Source organism: Perna viridis, chromosome 10 (assembly GCF_037379345.1).
Source record: "Perna viridis isolate PV_CMFRI_1.1 ecotype Kerala chromosome 10, ASM3737934v1, whole genome shotgun sequence".
Classification (NCBI taxonomy): domain Eukaryota; kingdom Metazoa; phylum Mollusca; class Bivalvia; order Mytilida; family Mytilidae; genus Perna; species Perna viridis.
This window is the reverse complement of record NC_142454.1, coordinates 5,702,171-5,718,086: the sequence shown is the minus strand read 5'-3', so window position 1 is coordinate 5,718,086 and position 15,916 is coordinate 5,702,171. Positions and strand designations below refer to the sequence as shown.

General features: G+C 30.5%; 1 protein-coding gene across 3 annotated transcripts in view; it reads left to right on the top strand.

Moving 5' to 3' along the window:
• The first annotated feature begins 1,008 nt into the window (after nt 1-1,008).
• Nucleotides 1,009-15,916, top strand: part of LOC148604277 (uncharacterized) — a 32,569-nt gene continuing 17,661 nt past the window's right edge. Inside the window, exon 1 of one of the 3 annotated variants that reach the window (XM_088549944.1) lies at nt 1,009-1,204. In XM_088549944.1, coding sequence (XP_088406070.1) covers nt 1,162-1,204 — 43 coding nt within the window. In that variant the 5' untranslated portion in view covers nt 1,009-1,161. Of the gene's footprint in view, nt 1,205-6,863; nt 6,953-15,407; nt 15,846-15,916 lie in introns of those variants that run through there. The other 2 variants (XM_088549942.1, XM_088549943.1) reach the window with 2 other exon arrangements.

Below are 15,916 nucleotides of genomic sequence, written 5' to 3'. Positions count from 1 at the left end.
ATGTAAGATTAATGCAGAGATACATAATTTTGTATATTTTCCTGAGAAAACATCAGACTGTTCACCCTTTCCAATGGTACAAAGTATCTATGCTAGCCTACAATTTTCCGGTATGAGCCTGATATTTAATTTGCTTCATTAGCCAATCTGAGAAAAAATGTCATGTGTCACTATTTTCTTAACCCGTTCAATAAATCATCTTCTTTTTTCAAATTAAATTTAATATATCTAAAATGGAATAAACTTTCAGTCACCCACACTCATAAAATAGGCCTAATGGAGATTTATTTGTTAAATAAATTGAAAATTTTCAATTTAGAAAATATCAATTTATAGCGTTTGAATGACCATTTGTTAAATGTAATGCACTTATTCCAGCAAATTTACACAATTTTCTGGTAGGTGCATAGTGCATGGAAAATGCTTATTGAACTAATGAAGTAAAAAACTGGACTGCTGAGCATAATTTGTCCAAATCTTTTCATGTTCGTTGAGATTGACACACTCAGTGATTTCAATATTTTTTACCATTTTTCCAGATACAATATTTGGTTTTTTTTTCTGATAGATGTTTATAATGGACTCTCAGTATGCTTCAGTTAGCCATGCTTGAATGAGTGTGTGAAAGTTTTGAGTTTTTGAACTTGTCCAGTTAATTCTTGTTTTTTTTCTTTCATTTTTATTCTTTATCAAGGGAAAAAGATTCTATCGGAAATTAAAAGAATGTAATCCAGGGACAAAGACCAGACATAGCAAACACAACAAAGAACTTAAAATTACTGAAATAATACATACAAAGTAACAAAAGTAAACAAACAACTCGGACTCTGGGAGCATAGACCAGGTGTAACGGTAGGGTAAGTGTCCTTATTATATATATATATAGATATATATAATACCCATGAAGGCACCGCTAACTGCAAATCATGGTCAGTGTGACATAGTGTTTACAGTGTTAATTTAACTTTCAAAGCAGTAGTTGTAAATAAAATAAATATGAAAAAAAAATACTAGATTAGATGATGATACGGTTTAAACAATAACTGCAATCTTAATTTACCTATGATTTTGTTTGAGTACTGGTAATTTGATTTCTTTAATTAAAGATACAAAGATTTGTTTCCAATAGAAATCAGAATTAAGACAGGAAAAGAAAAAAAGATGATGGACCTTAAAAAAGAGACAGAGAAAGGGAAGGAAAAAGGTAAAATTTATTGGTCCAGAAGAAAGTGATAAAATGTAATAGATGGCTGGCAGGTGCAAACATAGTGCTCTGTTATGGCATAGATTTAGAAGTCAGGCACCTGTACAAGTTCAAAAGGTTTTTGACTTACAAATATGCTACATCTTTGAAGAACTTAAAATTTAACCCAAAGGGGATTTGTAATATTTTCTTGTATTACACTTTAACTGAATGTCAACAAGCAAAGCATAACACTTGATGATAATCATAAAATAGCTCACTGAAGAGTGGCAGGGGGCTTAAAGTTGATGAAGGGACATAAATTGGAGTGAAAAGGTGGTTTCAAAACTTTCTGGAAAAGTACACTTAAATTCACTTGCCAAATATTTTCAAATTAAAATAAAATCTCTGTCTGCAAGCATTCAGAAAAGTCATGAATAGGAAGTCTATACTTCTTTCTTCTAGCTTCTTGTTGGCTGTCATGATGTGAACAAATTTGAGATTAATATAGTTACAAGGAAGATTTTTTATAAAGTCTGATCTTTTGGTGTTTTAATTTTTTCCCAATGATTAACCAAAGAAATCAACTGACATTAACTTTTTCTCCTTTAAGGTGTGAAAAATTTGAATTAGCTCATAGAATTTCAAGTTAGAATTTTTCAATAGTTCTGGGAGGAGTTTTGAGATAGGCTTGATTGAATAGTATCAGTATAGCATCAAATTGTCTACTCAGGTGTCTGGGTCATCGTATTGTCCTCTATTGTGTAAAAACAGGTAATTTATCCAACTGTGGATCATAAATTTGATAGGAAAATTGATAATTAAATATTGTCCTACTTCTATCAATAAAAATTTGAATTGCAAAATTTTTTATTTTGTTTCTCTGTGAAGAAGGGACTATTAAAACTCAAAAACAAATACAGATTTATGATTTTATCATTTTAAGTATTTTGAACAGTTCTTTGTTTTAGATATCAAAAACATCATCTGTTGCTCATTTCAAATATTTTGTGAAAATCAAACGAAAAATGTTCAAATAAATAATGGCAATTTGAGAATTTGATTTCTTAAGTTGAATGTGATAAAATTTAAAAGCTTGATTTATAACTGTAGTTTGCTTACTCAGTTATGTTTTCTTTGCTTCAAAAGCCTGATGTTAAAAGCTATAAAATATAAAAATTTTGTAAACATTAGTGAAGGGATTTACACTTTTGGGTCTCACACAGATAGTTCCAAGAATGCTATGTGAGAACATAGTCTTCCAAAGTTTCTGTTGTGAGATTAGATTAAAAATCAAAGCGCTGATGGCGTTGAAACCTCGGAAGTCGTGAGATATTTAATATAGGTATTTTGAAAAACTTGATAATCCGCTTATGGTAATTTGTTCTTTCTGTATTTCCAAGAAGATTAATTATTTACAACTACACATCCATGGCACACAATACTGATGATTCAGAGTTTCAATTTAAATTTCGTTTTTTTTTTTTTTTTCGTTTCATTTCGTTTTTTGATTTGTTTCTCAGTGTGTAATCTTAACTACCTATTTATAGTTTTAAACGTAGCCAATCACGTGGAATCCATATATGGATATTAAAGGCATTGATGAAATATAGTTCAAACTTTCATATATGTATTTAATTGACAATTTCTTTCTTCCTTTGACAATCAATCATGTAAAATGTAATTGTATAATGTAAAAACGGGCAATGTATTTATACAAAATAATCAATTTGATACATTTTGAAGTTCATCCGCCAGATTTTTTTTGTGGTGGAAATAATTTCAGGCGGTTATTAACCGGGAAGTTCTTTTGATTGACATCAGATGGTTTTAAAAGCTCAGAAGTCACATGACTTCCATGTAAAAAGTGCAATAAGCTTGTTTTCTTATTTCTGTTCATCAATTACTTTCTTCATTTTTGTTTAAAAACAGACCATATATCCTAGTAAATTCAAACCAAGACAGTACTTTAGTGTGTACATTAAATTGAAGTAATGATATAAGGAGTAGAGCCTGGAATCACTTAAATTAGCCCTGGTTAATAAGTAATTTCAAGACTGTATATACCTTTTTGATACTTTTTTGGACATATTTTTAAATAAGTCTACCTTTGACAAAAAGCAAAACATTTTACCTAAGTAATGGCAAAAGGAAAAATCTATTATAAACCAAGTGGCACCACTGTCCATTTTTTTTTCAACTTTGCCATTTAATAATCAAGGTGAATTATTTCTGGGCAAAGAGTGGCACAATATACAAAAGAATACAAATGTATCAGGAAAACTAACATTTACAAGAAAAAGGCATTTTTTGGTGTTGTGTACACATGAATTTCATTTTATGAACATGATATAAGAGTGTTTTTTTTTTCAGTTGGGATCCTTCTAATTTCTTGATGTCTAGAACTCTAGATTTAATCCATAGGAAGGGCAGATAGCTTGTGGTTCTTGTGTCACAGATGTTGTTAGGCTATTTTGAGAATTAGAGGTACTAATTAAAGTTCATAATATGCCAATTTGGCCAATTAAATCTATTCAGAGGGAAAAGCTGTAAAATTTTATACTGTGTGTTGATTAGGTTTGTCATAATAATAGATTGAAGATGAATATCATGTGCTATTTTAGTGTCCAAGACTGTTCATTTTATTTCTGTATTGAGTTAAATTCAATTGTCTAGTTTTTAATTAAGTTGTAAGGTCTTCAGTTGGACATCTTACAATATGAAAAATAATTTAAATATAAACTTCCAAAATCTGACAAATGGGTTAGCAAGTAAGTGCTGGCATATTTACTGATGGTTTATTGGCAACTTAGGTAGGAAAGAATCCCATTCTCATTAACTTTATTTCTACAGAGTTGATTTGAACAGATTGCTCATTCCTTAATTCTTTTACTGATAAAACTTTCTATTCATTGCAAAATAAAACACAAAAAGTTGATATTTAGTTATGAATCTGATTTTTGTGTGAAGTGACCCATTGTTATAAAAGTTAAATCCCAGACTTAACCTGCTATGGTACTAACAATAGTTAGTTGAAAAATATCTTGAGACAAAAATGGAAGAAATACTAACAGGGGAAAGGGTAGATGTAAGCCGTATAAATGCAAGTCCCATTTAGGCCTGTGTTTTGGACATACTATACAGAAAAAATAATCTTCTAAACTGGATTGCTGAAAGTAATTTTACAAATAATAGTATGTTGGAAAACATGATTTCACTTGATTTCTTTATAAATCATGATGATTATGATACATTTAGTCTTATGACTACCCATTAAATGGCTATGAAGCTGGAGGCCTTCATTAAACACCAGTTTCCCACTGTTCCTGATAATCTGTAAGTGATGTTCTCTTTGATGTAAAATCTTCAAAGTTTTGCAGAACAAGGCCAACTGCTTATTTATATTTTGAATGTATTAACATTGTCAAGTTCATGTCAAATTGATGAAGTAAAATGAAGCTTATCAAAAATTAGCTCTTTGATTTCCATAACTTTCTTTGTAAACTCTAGGATAACTTCATACCAATTAACTATAAGTTTGAACTTTTTGTAATTTGTTTATGATAAAGTAGATTATACACACTAGTAGCATAAGCAGAAAAAAAATCGGAGCATTGTTTCAGTATTTATAGGAAGTATATACAAGATATTACTAGTAATATGGACATTCTGTATATGTATAGTGTCTGTAACATGAATCGCTCAAAATAATATTGGAAATGGCATACATAATTTAGAAGTTTGACTTGCTAAAAGTCCTTCGATCTTCATTATATATATGACACAGGAAATCTATGTAATTAACCTCGTTGATAAAGCCACTACTACTGGTAATTGCTGTGAACTCTGCCATAATAATTAGTAGATTTGCTATCAGAGGGATACATGCAATCAATACACTTTTTCATATATTCTTGTAGCAAGTCTACCAGTATTCAGAAGTGATTGTTTGAACTTTTAATATTGTTATAGAGCAAGTGCCCTGGGAAACGTTGTATATTTTGGTCAGTTGAGACATCGCAGTGCATTCACAACAAAGTCATTAATTGATTATAAATACTTTCATCCCTCGAAGCAAAGCGAAATCAAAATCCTTTTAGAAATGTTTTATTGTACAGAAGAAATATCATTGACAGACCTTTAATTCTTATATCTTTTATCAATTTGCTGTTATAATTTCTTAGTTTTTTCAAGTTCTTGTTAATATTTTAAGTATAGCAGAAAGTGTTATTTTGTTGTGTCAAAGAGACAACAATCCTACCAAACATCTATGAATCTTTACAGAATGGTAAGACCCACACCTGTAATCTGCCTTCAACTGGCTCCTCAAAATAGATCCTAAGTGTATAAAAAAAAATCAAAATTCAGAATCACTGCAAGATTACCAATGGCTAGATATTCCTGACATGGGAATGTGTATATCTTAAATGACACTGCTTGAACTTAAAGTACTGGTACTTTGCCATTTATTTCTCAATATTCAAGCCATGCATGTAAAAATTAGGAATAAGTCATTGTGTAAATCTATGGGACATCTTTGATAAAAAAAAATCCATACTTGTTAAGATCTATGTGTTAAAGCAACAGTTTCTTCTCTTTGCTATGATTTGATAATGGACTGATAGTTAAGATTTACAGGGTCATTTTAACTAATTTTCACCCTAGGAGCAATCATATAGATTCTGAAATAAAACACATTCACTGAAAGAATGCTTTTGAAACTCCATTATTTTCCTAACAGCATGACCAATTATAGAAATATATCATTTTGAAATAGGCAACATAATTGTCTTGTTGTTCATCGAAGGTCTATTATATCTTTTCAATAGTAAAAGGTAAAAACTGACGGAATCTTGTTATAATTGGTTTGCTTGTAACAGTTTTGATAATAAGTCTAGCAGTTTTTGTGTTGGTAAATTTCAGGAGAATGTGTTTACTTCTTATGTAAATTTACAGGGGAAAAATTTAAAAGTGTAAAGTGAATGTGTCTTCTCATCTTAATATTGTTTCTGAAGTGATATTTGGTTTTATTTGGAAAACAGAAGAAATACTAATAAAGAGCTTTATTATTAGAAAAAGTATTTACAAATATTTAAAAAATGCTTTGAAAATTTATCATTTACTGAAACTATCACTTGAAATAAAATAAATTTGTAACAAGTTTTTCATTACAATTACACATACAACAAAATTCAAAATAATGCCAGAGGATAAGACGAGTTATGTCCCTTGAATAGAAACAATGAATTTATGACTTCAGACCATTTGTGTGATAATCCTATTTAATCTACCTGGAACCAGAATTCTCAATTTTTACAGTCATACATGACATTTTAATGTATTTTTACATTTACTTTCTGAATTTTACATTGTATGAAAAGAAATAAAAAAGAAATAGTTCAACATATTTATGTTCTTGTACAAACATGGCATATTGATTGTCTTTCAAGTTTTGTAAATTATTAAACAATTAAACTTTTGATTTTACATGATATCTCAAAAAAAAAAAATGCAGTGCAAAATTTTGACATTTTCATTCTGATGATGAGACCATATTACAATTAAGATAAGTTATGCATTTTATTGTCTCCAACAGCCATAATTGGTCCTGTTGACATTTTAGAGTTACGCAAAATACAAAACTTCCTCTTATTATAAGTATAAATTGTCCGAGAAATTGTATGAGCAATTTTCTTACAAATTCACATATCATACTAACAGCCATTATGATTGATCAACGGATTTTATCACAGCAGTATAGACTAAAAGGTAAAGATTTGACATAATTAGTATTGGCTCATGTGGGTTGTTGGGCTTTCATTACATTAATGTCTTTACATCTGTTTGTTATCAAAGCTAACTTTCTATATATACCGGTAGTACCTTTGATTGTTGTGTTTCAAGATGGGTCATTGAATGAATAAAAAGCAAGTAATTTTGACTCAGATTGAGGTCGTATTCAGGTGACAATTAAAATTTGTCACAATATGGAATTCTACCAACTTTTAATTGAAGAAACAGATTACCAGGATATAATGTGACATTATTTTATATCTAAGGTTATTTTTTTTTTATTCATATATGACATGTGTGCTACTATTGAAAAATGCCTGAGCAAATTAATTTTTTTCTAGTTTTCGCACTTTTATAATTCCCCACTGAAGGCTGTAATGAGTGGAATGTACTTTGGTTTTAGAAAAGTATTTTCAACATATTTCCACAGAGTCGAGTATTTTGTTGTTATAAATTATTCCTGGATTTCCATGATGTTGTTATAGATGTTAACCAATTTCATTGAAATTAATGTGTGTCATTTGTTAATTATGTTTGAATCTGAAATACAGCTGTGGATAAATTTATGTTAAGATATAGTCACTGTAATTTATTACTGTAAAAAGTTGCAATAATGATGTAATGTTTGTGCTCTAATTACTTACAGTCTATTTTCCTGTACTATCTGACATTTTAATATTCTAAAGAGGTTATTGAGTATGTTGTACATGTATTATATATATGGGGGCGACATCTGTTCTCCAAGACTCAAATTTTGTAAAGACAATCCTTCTACAAATTAGTTTGCAAACCCCATTTTTTCAGTGTTATAGGCAGGGAGCATCACTTTTCCTTGTTCATCAAGATAGCCGGTTATGTACATGGTTCTGCTACGAGTTTATAACTGTTTCTATCTATTATGGGAGTGGGTTCAGCAACTCTAATACAACAAAAACAAGCACCTGTTTATCAAACTAATTTATTGGACTTCTAGACAAAGATAATGATGATTTTCCATATGGCTGAATCTCACCTTTGTTCCCTGATAACAAATTAGACCTGACTTCTCATCCGACTTCAGTTAATGACAACTGTACATTCACATTTATAACAATTTAAACTTCACCATGTTTACACAATGCTGACTTCTTTGTTCTTACTTTATAATGTTACATTCTATTTTGCATTTATGTAGTTGGTGCCACTTTGCTTCTCTTGACAGCATTAAGAATTTAATCTATATTTAGGGTAACATAGGGGAGTGGGTAGATCTAGTCCGTCAATAATCTAATGTTGTTTTTCTTTTTTTTGACTAGAACAAAACCTATTATTTTGGTAAAGGTGTGCATGCTTTGCATTTTAGATCTTGAGGCCTGTAATTGGATTCTGCATTGTTTGCAGTTTTGGAGCAGAAACTGTTTCAAAACATTGCTTTGATAGGCATAAAATCACTAGTTGTTCATTCATAGCTATATAAGGTTGAAAAAATAAATGTATTGTTCTGTAAAAGGATACTTTATTTTAAGTGTTATCAAGAGGGGGCAGGTGGGAGAGCTTGACACATCCCATGTTTTTTTGCATTTCTTTGTTAAGTTGTTTTATGTGATAGTTTGAAAAGGTTTTTTGATGGGTAATTTATTTCTTCAGTGAAATGAACAAATTTGAAATAATAAAAACTGATTTTTGGATGAGGACAAAATTTTACCCACGTGCCTTCGATTACATGTACAAGTGGTCACAAGACTGGTCACTTGAAATGAATTTCATGCTTGTTAAATATTCCCTAGCTTCTCAATTAGTGGCCTTATACAAAAAGAATTGACCTATTCATGTAATGATAGATCTACATCATGAAAAATTACAAATTTTATGTGGATCAGATAAACAAAAGAATAATACAAATACATATAAGGTTCAAATTTTAGATTTTATGTCTAAACCTGTTTAAGCTGAACCCTTGATAAACTGACAACCTGTAGAAACCAGACCTCTCAAGTCCCTGTATATCAATTTCTAAGCCAAAAACTTTTCCTGACATATTGGTTAAAATCTGTAGAATTTTCAATAAATTTTAGATCTGTGTCAGAACTGAAGTGCTATCAGACTTAAAGAATTAGAAAGTGACAGATTTTCCATTTTGTCCAAAAGGCAATAATTTTTTATTTCATAATAGAAAATCCATGGGTGAAAAGTTTCTTAAGTGTTAAGTTTAAATTGTTTCAAAAACAACAGATGTAGAAACACCTTTAAGTAACAGATATTACATGGCTCAGGTAGATGAACCAGTTAATTTACCTGTTCAAGTATTTCTTTTGATGTTATCAAGTTGTAATAAAATTAAGGATTTACTACCATGTAATAATGTCTTTGATGCCTTACATTTTTATTACACCAAATTCAGCAACTTGTGTATAAATATTTAGGATTTTAATGACCTTTTATGGTCCCTCCTGAATTACCTTAGTTTAGAGGGGCTTAAAAAATCACACCTTTAAATTGCAGGTAATTATTTGGTTCTTTGTCCTGTGGAATTATGTCTTTTGATGTTCAAAAGTTTTATGGCTTTGCCATTAGGGAATATTTAAGTTTATTGCATTCCTTAAACAGTGTAATTATTACCCTAACCAATAATTTTACTTGCCTAGCTACCGTCTTAAAAGTGGTCCACGACTTATGGGCTCGATGCAACTCTAGCATGCAATAAAGTATAGGAAAGAGTTTGATACACTTTGATAATTAAATTAAAGTGTAGATATTGACAAAGTATTGTCTTCTATTTATTATATCTAAAATATTCAGAATTTGAACCCCATAATGCTATCATAACATTTCTTTCTGTGCTTCTTGTTCCTTCAGAGGACCATAGAACACCTATGGACTCCTAGGACCATAGAATACCTGTGGACTCCTGGGACCATAGAATACCTATGGACTCTTGGGAACATAGAATACTTGTGGACTCCTTGGACCATAGAATACCTATGGACTCCTGGGACCATAGAATACCTATGGACTCTTGGGACCTACCAGTTACAAGCATTTGCAATTGTTTCCTTAAAGTTTCCAATGTACTTTCAGTTAGTAAACTTTACTCTTTTTTTTTGCCATTGTGTGTCAGTGTTACAAACCTTTGAACAGTTAAAGCATGAGTTATGTTTCTGTGGTCAGAGGTAGAAAAAAAAACAGAAAGATACTGAGAGAACTGTCAACTGCTCAGACATTTTTGGCCAGAAAGGATAGTATGGTAGAATTTTTGAAAAATATTATAGTGGTCAACTTTCCTTTTTTTATTTCTTTGGAGGGAGAGGGGGTAAAATGTCCATGGAACAAACTTTTTATCAGATTCTGTAATTATAGTGTTATAATGAACTGATTATCTGGTATCACCTGAAGGCAAATCTTGATCATGACTTTATCAGGGAAACTTGTTTTTATCTTTTGATTCCCTTTGATGTTCCTCTACAGGTACAATATCACCATAGGTGTGAAGACAAGCAGCTTCACAATCTTGTTTTCTGACTTTCTTTGATCTTAAGCTGCTATTGAAAGTTGTTAACATGGGGATTAAGGAAATACACATTTCTAGGCTGGTATCTTTTTATCCTGAGAAATTTATTTCCTAAGCTTTGATCTTTTAAAGTGGTAAAAGTAACTTGGTATATGCAAAAAAAATTATATCAACAAGAAGTGTATGTTTAAAAAAATGATTGGACTTTTTAACATTAAATGTACCCCTATATTTGAAATCCCATTATTACCAATTAGTATTTGAGAGATAAAATTAAGGCAATCATGAGGTGAAAGAAGGAAATTACATGAAAATGTAAACAATCTGGAAGGTGATAGTTTGGTCAATTCATTAAGGAAGTGTTATTTTTCTATTTCCTGGATTAAGGTTTGTGAAATCTCTGTCTAGGCAGAGCTTGGAAGACCTTACCTTGCTGCACAGGTGATAGTCCCTTTGATCTTTAACCACCTGTAATTAAAGCTCATTAAACCATTCTATAGAAATGTGTCCCTGTCTATCACAGTTTAGATAGCAATTTATGAAGTGTGCCTTTTACTGAAACATAAGTCTAGCCATGGCTTCAATTTGAGAGAAATAGTTTTAATAACAATTTGTGGAGTGTGCCTATAATTGAAGCATTGAGTTGATGTTTGTGGCTTCAAGTTTTATTTCAAAAATGGCTTCAAATGTTAAAATATTGGGACCACAACAACATACTGAGTAATTGTTGTAATCATAACATATGTTCAAAAATGATAATTAGTAGAGCATATTACTAAAGCATATATTTGACTGGTTTTAAAATAAAAAAATATCTGTTTGTAATGAAAATTTATTTAAAAAAAATATATGACTGTCACTTGTAGAACAGCAGGGTCGGACCCGAGATTTTAAAGGCTATAATTTTGTCAAAATTTTGCACAGAATGAATTAAATTTACAAGAAAAAGGAGTCCAATCCCAGGAACCACCATGGATCTGCCATTTCTATAGACCAATACACATTGCATGCCCTTTATTTAGGTGTCTTGTATTAACCATATGAGACATGGTATCAAAAAATTTTGCAATGCCTGCATGTAGCATTTGAATTGACTTGTATCTGGTTGTTATTTGTTTGGTTGAGACCACAGTACCTTTTTAATTTTTTTAGTGAGATGGAAGAAAAAAATATCCTGTATTAGTTGATGTAACTACCTACGTTTATCTACTTTCACAATCAATTAAGAAGCTGCTCCCCTATATTCAACTCTGTTGTCTCTGTTAGTGTGATAAACAGACATGAGATAGAATTATTATGATTGCAGCCTACTCTAAAAAAATGTTTTGCAAAAGTAAAAACATGGTAATTATTTCAGAAATGGAAATATGATGTCCTGTTCTAATTTATATCATTATATGTCTAAAATGTATTTGGGTGAATTATAAATTTATAAATTTTTCAATGATCACCAGCATGTCCTGGCAGTTGGAATAAAAAAAATCAAGAATAAATTTGTAACTATTAAAATGTCCTGCTGTATTTAAATTTTGGCCTGCTACATCAGCTGGACTGTAATAATAAGGGAGTGTTGACCCTGGTCAGTCTTAACCAACATCTCAGCATTTGAAAACCAAGACAGTCTTAAGAGATATAAGACATTTTTTAATCTGTTATCTCATCTAATTTACATGAAGTTGGAGAGGATTTAGATATTTCTAAACTTTTACCAAAAAGGACTTTAATGAAAATCCTCCCATCTTTTTCAGTTCAGTTAAATAAGTGAATAAAATGAATCAGAGAATGAATGATAGAAGTTATTTTGTCCTATAAATTTAGTAGAAACTTCATTTTATTTTCCATCCTGTTTTCATTATAACATATTCATAGGAAGAATGGTTTTAATCTTGTTTGGTTTGATACAACAGTCCAATTTAGAGATTTTCAAGATGAGCTGAGCTTCATGACTAAAGTTAAAGGCCATGGTATCTGTCCTGCTGTGTGCAGAGGGTCAGTCAGTCTGAAGTGGTTTTTTTTCTGATGATAATGTCTGTTTTTGACCTAGGTTTAAATGTTTAAATCATGTCTGAAAACTGATAGTTAATTTGTTAAATAAAAGTTTTCTTTATTCATCTTCTGCATTCAATTTGATATATGTATAAAAAAAAAATATTGTCAAAATGCTTATTATTTAGTGTATGGTTTGAAAGTAGATGTCAGGAGTAATTTCAGAAATTCATTAAAAAGGAGGGTTGCATTCCAAAAATTTGAACAAGAGGAGGCTTCCAAGGTATCATTTTCTCATTTTTGCCCAATTTGTCAAAAATTTTCTAACATGCACTGGTTGTTAGCTGCTTTCCAAGTACCTCAAGTCTTTTGACAAAAAATGGTCAGGAGATATATTTCATATCAGCTTACTATCTTTTGTTTTCTTTAGGAATTATTCCATATCAGATTCTGGAGTAAACTTTAAATTGTTCTGATAAAACCAGATCTGATTGTTTTAAGATTTTACTACTAATCTTAGGATAATCTCTTTCAGATGGTGGAACTTCTTTTCCTTCTATCTGTCTAAAGGAAAAAAGATTTATAGTTTTTACACCTTGCTTATGAGAGGAAGTAGGCACAATTAAATGTATTTGGTTTGTGGTAGTTTCAATGTCCTTCTAATATTTTAGTCAAATAAGAGGATTTTGGATGAGAGGAAAAGAGGTTTGGTGTCAAATAAATATTTTGGTCAAACACAAATTAAGTTTTCTGTTTGTGAAGTCAAAGGCTAGGTGTCTCATAAATATTTTGGTCAAATAAGGTGTCTCAGGATAAATGGATATTTTGTTTCATGTAAATAATTCAAGCAAATATGAGATGCTCAGACTAAGAGGATGCCATAACTGGAGGTGTGAAAACTAAACTAAGTTTGAGATTGACTTCAGCATGAATTGGGTTTCTTTTGAATGTATTTTTCTGTAATCCTCATCAATTGGTGAAATTTCGCCTCTGCTAATATTTATTAAGGAAATGCATGCAGTTGAGAACCCTTGTCATTGACTTAAATATATTTATGTTTGCTCAGTTTTATTTAATTCAGTGATTGCAATTATGTGGGTATCTATGATCATGATTTATAATACAGAAAAAGACTTGGTGACCAACATATGACACCTTTTGCTCAAACTGTGTATTGCCCAGCTAAGTAGTTTTAAGTAGTTTTGATAACAATAATCAAGAAGCCACACACAGTCTAGCCTGGGCTTGTGGCACCCTCCCTTACACCTGAGGTATCTTTTGTGACTTTTCTTCTTTGATCTCTGTACACCTGTAATAAATTGTTTTTATATCAATCAATGAAGTGTGCCCATCTTGAAATAATTGCAAAAAACTGTAATATTGGTCTAGACAGAGATTTGGGATACTTTCCTAATTTGTCAAAATTGGATTATGAATAGTGAATTTTCTCAGATTTTGTATACAAATGATTTAATTTCATCAATTAACCTAAGTATTACTTTTATCTCTATACCTAAAGTATGATTAAGCAGGCTATAGATGATTTACACCTCCCTTAATTATCATAAAACCTAAAAAAAAAAAAATATTCCAGAAATGGTAAGTGCAGGATACCTGATCCCCAACATTAAGAAAGTACCACAACACCTGTGTTGGTCCACATTTATATACTTTTTGAGACTATCCTTAATATAAAGGATTGATTTTGTCTCCTTTAACAACTTTTCAATGGTTTTTTATTTGATTGTCAAATTTACCTGAGTTTCAAACAAAATCAACAGATATTGCATATTTGGCTTCTTTATATATAATCCTTTATCAGACTAGTCTGGGCTTATTACATTTATCTACATCTCCCACCTTGATCAGGACACACCTCCAAATGAAAGCAATGTTCAAAATAAATTCACATATATGAAAGGATATTTTTATAAAGCTTTTAATATGCTATACATGGTGCATGATCATAGTGAATTTAGCATAAATCAGTAGGGAATAAAATATCAGTTCGTTTTCTAACACTAAACTTAACATGACTGCATATAACAATATAAAATCATTTTTGTCATTTTACACCAAATTCTCTGACTGTATTGCCCTTATTATTTTAAAGCAGTTTTCATAACAATAATAAAGAAGCCACACACACAGCTCAAGTCTAGCTAGGGCTTGTGCCACCCTCCCTTACACCATAACTATCTATTGTCACATTTCTGTTTGAACTCTGTACACCTGTAATTAATTGATTTTATGGCAATCAATGAAGTGTGCCCATCATAAAATAATTACCAAAAACTGTTATGTTGGTCTAGACAGAGATTTGGGATACTTCCTTAATTTGTCAATTTTTTGCATTTTTTATAATCTTCAAGATTTTAAATAAAGATAATTTAAACTAACTAAAGCTTAAACATATATTTATTTTAGTAATTTAACTTCAGTATCTAATATGATAAGTCGAAGATATGTTTTTCCTAAATTCATACTTTGGAAACATATTCTTTTGAAATAAACTTCCAAAAAGCAAATTCAGCCCAGAAGGTTAAGGGAAGGAACCAATTAATGTGAAAAATTGCTGCTTTGTATGCTAAAACATTTATTCATTCATTGTTGTAAGCTTAATGATTTGATCTCACCACAACCCATTTTTTCTATATATTTATCATTTGAATGAATAAAACCTGTAAAATAAATTGATTTAACTTTTTTAACTTTTAAGAGGTTCTTAGTTTCATTTATTTTGATAATATCAAATTTTAAAAAATAAGTATTTTTATTTCAATGATAATGCTTCCAACTGTCATTCAATTTTTAAATAACCAATCAGAAGCCAGTATTTCATATCTTCACTAAAATTTCAAACTGATGGTCACAGATGAGTAATTTTCACCACACTTCTATGTTTACATTTCACACCTTGATGATTTTTGATGTCACATGATCCAATCACACAAAAGAAGCCAGATAGTTATGTTTTTACAGCATTTTAATTCTGAGCTCTTACCAACCAGTCATAATAATTCTTCATAGTGAAAGTTGAATGTTGTGAAAACAAGCCATTCATAGTAAAGTAATAGTGACTTTTGCTTGGTCAATTTTTCATCACAGCCCAAGCCAAGGACCATTTATATAGATAGACTTTAACTCAAGGATGTAATCTTCAAAAAGCATCCTAGTGTTCAATCCATATCATTGATAATACTGGATTGCATCCAAGTGACTTAACTTCAAAGGACTTGTGTATTAACACTTACAAATAGTGAAATATTCAGGACATTGTTATAAATCTGTGACTTAATAACATTGATTGTGACTTTTGTCCCTTGTGTGGTTGTTTGACAGTCCTTATGCAGTTCAAGTTATGCCATCAGTCTACTATGCATCAAAGACTAGCTTGTAAGTAAATTTTTTTTTCATCATTTATCAGAATGTTTATATGTGAAATATTTCTGTGTAAACTTTATATT